Source organism: Callospermophilus lateralis, chromosome 4 (genome assembly GCF_048772815.1).
Source record: "Callospermophilus lateralis isolate mCalLat2 chromosome 4, mCalLat2.hap1, whole genome shotgun sequence".
Classification (NCBI taxonomy): domain Eukaryota; kingdom Metazoa; phylum Chordata; class Mammalia; order Rodentia; family Sciuridae; genus Callospermophilus; species Callospermophilus lateralis.
The window spans coordinates 79,829,357-79,836,955 of NC_135308.1; the positions used below are offsets into that span (position 1 = coordinate 79,829,357).

At 34.7% G+C, this 7,599-nt stretch overlaps 1 protein-coding gene across 1 annotated transcript; it reads right to left on the minus strand.

Annotated features, from left to right (window-relative positions):
• Positions 1-992: 992 nt before the first annotated feature.
• LOC143398381 (taste receptor type 2 member 14-like) lies at positions 993-1,931 on the minus strand. The gene has a single exon (XM_076855338.1). The coding sequence runs from the start codon at positions 1,929-1,931 to the stop codon at positions 993-995; it is 939 nt and encodes a 312-aa protein (XP_076711453.1).
• Positions 1,932-7,599: the final 5,668 nt, after the last annotated feature.

Consider the following 7,599-nt stretch of genomic DNA (forward strand, 5'->3'; position numbering starts at 1 on the left):
TATAAAACTTTTGCCTGTTTTATTAGCTCACCTTTTGATTTGCCACCTAATCAATATTAATATCATACAAATAACAAAAATTCCTGGTAATGATATGGTTGTAAGTTTTTCTATTTTTCTGTTTCTATGACAAACTGGTCTTTTTCCTGTTTGTAAAATACAAGTACATGATGAAATAAATTTAACATAAGCACTAATTTTTCAGAGTAATATTCATTAAAAGACTATTGTCAATCAAGGTTCAGTTGTCCTATGCATTAAAATTGAAATGTTTCGTGAGACATATTTGAAAACCATTGAACATTATGTAATATATTGCAAAATGCATTGTAGTTTACCATGGATTTCCAATGTAAATTGTATATTTCTAATAATGATTAATACCTTCCAAGAACCTGAAACTGATAAAAGAGATACTCAGAATAAATCAGCCTCATGATTATGAGGAAATTTTTAAAAACATTTGTAAATTAGGTCTTTTATTTGAAATAATGGATTTAGTGTATAGATGTCTAATAGTCTATATTTCATTTTTCATTTCTTATCTGCTATTTTAGGCACTTATTCTAAATTAAAGAATTAATTTATGTATATAATTATAGTTAAATTAATGTATATAATTATAGTTTTATTTTTAGTGATCATGTTTCATATGCAAAGATACATACATAAATATTCTATATTTTACATTCCTCATTTTAAAATCTAAAAAGTTAATGACTGACAGAAAATTCATATTATTTATTACTATAAAGCTTATTATCTTTAATGATTTTGCATTGATATCCTTGCATGTATAAAACATGCTAATATACAAATTTGCATATGTACTGCTAAAGTTGCAATATATATAGTTACTATATATTTCAAACATAATTTTATAAAATTCATAAAGCCATATTTCATATAAGAATATTTGGAAAGTACAAACTTATAAGAATTTTGTGATAAATCACTTCTTTCTAGAATATGCAAAATGATCCCAAAATAGTCTATGGACCTGATGGCTCAGAATCTTGGGACTTGCATCTCAGCCACCACAGCACTGACTGAGAGGCCTGTCTCAGCTTCCCATTCCCTAGAATCAGGACAAATGAGTGGCCTGTAGGGAAAGCTGCCCCACTAGCCTTAGTTAAAAACACAATCAGATAACTGTTCAGGGACAAAGAGGTCAAAAACTGAACAAGAAAGGACAGAAAGAAAACGGCATATAGTAGCAGGAAGGCGATCACAGTTTGCAAGGCTTTCACATGGGCCGTGGTGCTGGTGTCTCTGGACCCTTTGGCACTGTGCTGCATCCTCTTCAGATGTTTCCACAGAGAGAAGATTAGCAGAAGAAAAGTGATCAGGGACACGGTGAAGGGTACGAATGTGAACACAGTAATGGTGAATGATAAAAGTATGTAAAAATGTGCATCTATAGTCAGACGGGAGCTGTCAGACAGGTTTCCTCTGTATTCATCAACACAGGAATCAATGTTTAGATTTATAACCACAATGTTTAAAAACAAGATGACTAGAGACACCATCAGTGTCCCTGAAATAACTATTTTAATTCTCCACCTTAAGTACAGAAAAACAGAGTTAGAAAATGTGGCTATCTTGAGAAAGTAAAAGATGCTGAGGCTTGTAGCAAACCAGATGCTGAAATGATTGATTACTGTATAGGTAGTATAAATGATTCTGATAATCATTACAGTTGCCCATAAATTTGAATACAGCACAGGTACCCACCAATCTAGGAAAAAAATCCAAACCATACCAATTCTGGAGAGTGCCAAAGCAGTGAGGATTTGATCAACTGAAGAGATCTTTCTTCTTTTGACCCAGTCCATGCAGTTCACCAGTGCTATGAATCCATTTCCTAAATTTCCCATTATGAATTCCACACTTAAGATAATTGAAAACATGCTATGTTCAACATCAACCATTGTCTGTTAGAAAAACTCCAATGACTAAAATCACTGAAGATTTGCTAATGCATCCATCTAAAAGGCTGTGTATAATTAATTCATGATAAAACTCCCATCTTCAAGGTCAAACCAGCAAACATCAAGATTTGCTCATGAGTTGGTTCACAGCTTTCTTAATGAAAATCTTGTGATTTCCCAGACAGCACAACTAAGCATCATCCTGATATTGTGCTCTTACACACAGTTGCTTTTTGTAGTTGACGCTGAAGGAGATGCTGAAATCTCAGGTACTCAAATGCAAATAAAGATTCATTTATTTGCATTGATTTGCTATTTTTCCCTTAACTAAATATTTTAGTCAGACTACTTAAGTCATGGGCAAGTAACCTTACAAAATACGAACACATATAGCATATAATTAGATTCTAAACTGGTATACAGGACTTCCTTATCACTGAGGTTTTAAACACTTCAAAATTAGGTCCTATGTAGACATTTTTCCAATGATGTTCAAAGCATAATAGTTATCCTATAATCATATATATCAAAATGTACATATCTATCATTTTACCTTTCACAAGGTCATGCATGCACACACACAAACTCAGAAACACACATTTATTTGAATCCAGATACCAACTCATTTTTTCTAATCCCAAAATTCAGGTTTTTACTTATTCATCATTTCATAAGAATCTTTCTCTTGCTTAGTACTGTGATAGTCATAAAGATATGGCTTCAAAATACTTTCAAGTATCATTGATGCAGTATTAGGACTATTCTATCTGAAAAGAAGTGAGAATCCTCCTGTTGAGCTATGAAGCAGCCACTGAAGCAAATGAGTTCATCCACACATGGAGAATCCTCCTCATTCGCTGCCTGCCCCTTGCCTAGTAGGGATCACTTCTTCAACTGCACCACAGGGCTTCAGATTTTATCCAACCTCCACTCACATCCATGATCATCACCAAGGCAACAAGATAGATGGAGAATGATATGCTGTCTGAAAGAGGTGGGAAATAGGCAACATGACAAAATCATTCAATAAAATTAAATAGTAAACAAAGGACAAGCAATGACTTCCAAAATCAGCAGGAAAAAAAATGTATCATAAACTTTAAAGATGGCAGAGGAAGACAGGATATTCCAGTGTGTAGGGCTGAACCAACACACAAGCCCCTGAAACAATACTGAGCAAAGAAATGAAACCAATATGATGGAAATATTCATGAATGCCCAACATTTAAGAAAGAGACATACTGACAGAACGTACATTAGCCCAGCATGAGAGACTTTTAAGGAAAAACTCATAAGAACAGAAGTGCAAACATACCATCAGTGTAGAGGCAGGAAGGTCTCCTGGTTCATCTCTTTCCACATAGAAAAGAAGAGCTCTGCAAAACAGACAAAGAGAAAAGGAAGCAGGCCCAGGGGCTGGGCTATGTGAAGGGAGTTCTGGTAGTGGAGCTTTGTGGGCTTTCAGAAAAGAGACAGAACTTGGGTCCCAGCAAGGGCCACACGCATCCCTGAGCAGTTCTCTCTATGGCCCCACTGTTCTGGATGGGGAACAGTTTCACTATCCACCTGAAAAACAGCTGTTAGAAAGATAAAGACAATCTTTTTCAATCAAGGTGACACTAGAAACAAGGATAATTCTCAAACTTCTCATTCATACAGCAAAATGACAAGTCATCCCTGAGAGATAAACAGCAACTTCATTCATTCCCATCAATGTTGTATGGGGTATATTTATTATTTTTATAGGGTATATTTAAACAAGGTTAAAGTGTCTCTTTTAATTTTTTATTTGTTACAAGTTTTGCATGCTGACTGTACCAAATGCAAGTCATTGAAAGGAGTTAGCCATAATTTACACACACACACAAACACATTTCTACTTAGGTTCTCAAGTACTGAAAATACCTTAGTACTTTAAGACAAGAAAATTATTGTAAGAATATAAATTTTAAAAAGAAGACTCAGAGACCCCAACATCAGTGACATTTTGAGACTTTCAAAGGTCCAGTCCACCTGTTGTAACATCCTTTCTAAAATAAACGTATTGTTGCCCTATCCTTATTTCCTATCACTGAGAAAAGAAGCAACATATGCCACCTTTGTGGACATTGCACTGGACCATTTATAGAATTTCCCTAAAGGCTGATGGTTTCAAGTGGACCCAGAGCAAGAGAGGACTCTACCAGTGGTGCAGACTGCAGTCCAAGATGCTCTGCCCATTGAGTATGATGATTTAGCAGATCAAACCTGATGGAAGGATTTGTGGTGATCAAGGTCATTGTATGCCTTTAAAGCACTCACAGGGAAAGAGGAGATATACTCCTACTGAATTGCTGCAAGGCCATCCCCTCTTCAGCACAGGAGTACCCTGCATCTGAGAACAAAAATGCAAAAGCAGAGCATTAAAGCAAGCCTAGGGCCCCCTAAGTATGTCCCTTGTGACTATACAAGTCATAACATTTATAAAGCCAGACACTATTGCAGGGCACGATCTCACTGAGTGGCACAAGGGGTGAACTGTTTTGAAGACAAAATTGTGTGGTTTCTCAGATTCCCTAATTATACTTAATATCTTGGTTGGCATCTTGTGTGATCCAGATTATTCTCCCCTTATGCACTTGAAAGTGGTCTCCATACTCTCAGCATCATATCTTGGTTTACAAATGGTCCTCAGGGGGCTGGATGATTTAAGGCAGAAAAACAGAGATGATGATACTGGTAAGGTAAACTCTGGCCAATGGAAAACAGAAGAGAGCTGAGAAAAATCAATAACGGTTCCTCTCTCTTTTCCTTTGATAAGGATAAATCTGGTTCCCCTTGAACTCTCCTGGAAAAGTCCTGGGGGCCAAGTGCTCACATGTGCTGACCATCATGCTGCCTCTCAGCTCCTGGTGAAGAAGCCACCAGCAGAGTCACACACCAAATCACATGGCTTCACTCCTTCTTGTGGCTCAGTTTCCATGTGTCCTCCACTTTGCTGCACTGGCCTTCCTTCTCAAATAAATGACCCTGCCTTAATTCCATTCGCTAAGGTTTTGAAATCCCCAAGCTAGGCTATTCATTGAGTTGTTTAAGTTTTGTTTGTTCCCTTGGTGAGTTTACAACATGGTAGTATTTATTTTTAAAAAACACTTGTTTAGAAAGGATATTGTATATTAAATTATTATTTTAGTACAGAACCAGGATGCTAAATATGCTTTAAAACTGAAGTGCTATTTTTGTGGAAAAATAGTTTACTAGAAAACATCATCATGATAGTATATCCTTCACAATGAAAGTATACATATATACTTATAGTGAACTTCTATGTGTTTTTTAAAACTTCCATTTTGTGATAAGTACCATTTAACTTGATTTTCAAGCTTATCTTCACAAACCTAACATAGCTTCATCAAGGGCAAATTCTGCAATATTTTCCCTATTATACAATAGGGAATTGTACAATAGTTATGTTTTTACTATCAGCATATCTCAGATAAGCTATTTGGGTAATCCTGTAACCAAAACATAAAGCCAGGATCAAAAAACCAAGCAACCCCTGATTTTTCGATGGGTTTTGTTTTCATTGTTCTTCAATCCTGATAAAACTCATTCATTCATTAATTTCTTCAGCTGAATGCCATTTTTGATGAATTATTCTATGTGCCGACTTGTAGGTCCTAGAAGTCAATAGCAAACAACATAGATCTCATCTCTGCTCCCATGGTACCTGCATTGCACCAGGGAGATGAATGATAAAGAAATAAATAGATATGGAGAATGGTGACTTGATGAACCATGGTCTTTGACTGCCTTGGAGTTGTGACTGTGCTTTAGCCTGGGAATTTTCTGTGCAAAGGTGCATGATGAGATTTCCTAGGAGCTATGGAAATGTCCTACCTGAGGAAATTCTATGTAAAGATACAATACAATAATAGTCTTGACCTTGAGCCCATACACCAACCACTGGGGATAGAGTCCTGAGCATAAGAAGATAACAACAATAACTTGCAAGCTCTGTAAACTTCAAGCCTGACTGCTTTGAAGAAAATTTCCCACAAATAACTTTTCAATGATAAAACTTACATAATAAACATGTTGTGCTATCTCTGGGTCACTGCTCCTCCATCAGAGGTCAGTGTCCCAACTGATCCCAGATTTCTCTTTGTAAATGTTTGTGTGACTTTCCTAATCCCCCATCACCCCTAGCCAGTTTCTAAGGTTCAGCTGTGCAGGTCATGGCAGACAGATAAACAGATGTGGACATGATCTATCTGAATTTAACCACTTTGTTAAATTTTTATTACACTTAAAATTAGCATAGTCACATAGAACTCAGTTGTTGAATAAGGTTATACATTTCCTAATAATAGAATTTGCTATTAATAAATTTGTCAACATATTCTTGTTTCTGCATTTTACACAAGATTATAAGAAACTAGATCTTAAAGTAAACCCCTATAATTGTTATGTGGATTTCATAGGTGATATTTTAATATTTTCAGAAAAATTCACTGAGTTACCACAATAACTTTATGCCATTATTTAAATGAGCACTTTTATGATATTAAAGATTATAATATTCTCATAATAAATTTAAAGGCATTTTAAGAATGAAAGATGGTGGTATAGTGAAATCTATTACACGTAATTATAAAGCACCAACAAAAAATAATTTAATAGTGGCCAAAAAGTACCTTAAACAAAAACTGACATTTAAAATCAGATCTCAGTCTCAAGAAGGTCTTCCTTTACTGAGGAACTGAAAGAAATGACTTTCTAATGGCAAATGAAAATGTGTGACTGCTTTGAAACCAGGTCATGATCAAGGTCTTTTCTTCTTAATTCCCATTATGGAAATAATATTTTTCTGAACTTTTCATGTGTTTGTATTAAAACTAATATTCTTCAGTACTATACTTGGTATACATAACAAAAATTGATTCAGAATATATTCACCACTCTTCATTTATTATATTCATATTTTTATAGTGATTTTACTATCTACTGAGCATAAATTAATAATCTTTTATATTTTTAATAAGAATTTATGATTAAATAAATCTATCTCAGAAAAGCTAAAATATGCTTTAAATGTGATAGTTTTTGCATCCAATAAAGTAGGAGATTCAAACAGAGGAATCTAAACTCACTCTAATACAGAAGTGTGGTACATGTTGCAAGAAAAAATACCTGTGATTGCCCTACAAGTGATGACATTACATAATGCAGAAAATAAATCATAAATTCTTTCCAGTGGAGGATAACCCAATGCATGTATGTGAAACAGACATAATCTCATGATTCTAAAAAATTCTCCTATCATTTTTTGCATAACTATGTTACCTTCTAAAAAATTTTAAAGGTATGTTAATGTGAATCTTTCCTGTATGCCATAGACACAGAAAACATACACATTCATGTATCCTTTTATTTAATAATCTTAGATAAAATTTTGGGCATATGTTTTTATAAATTACTCAAAAACATTGTATTGTTCAATTTTTTATTGCTATGATCAAAATACTTGACATTAACAACTTAAAGGAGGAAAGCTATATTTTGGTCAATAGTTTCAGAAGTTTCAGTTCATGGTCAGCTAGCTCCAAGTCAGAAACATCATGTGGAAGGATGTGCTGAAGAAAAGATGCTCATTTCATGGAAGCAAGGAAACAGAGAAAGAGGAACA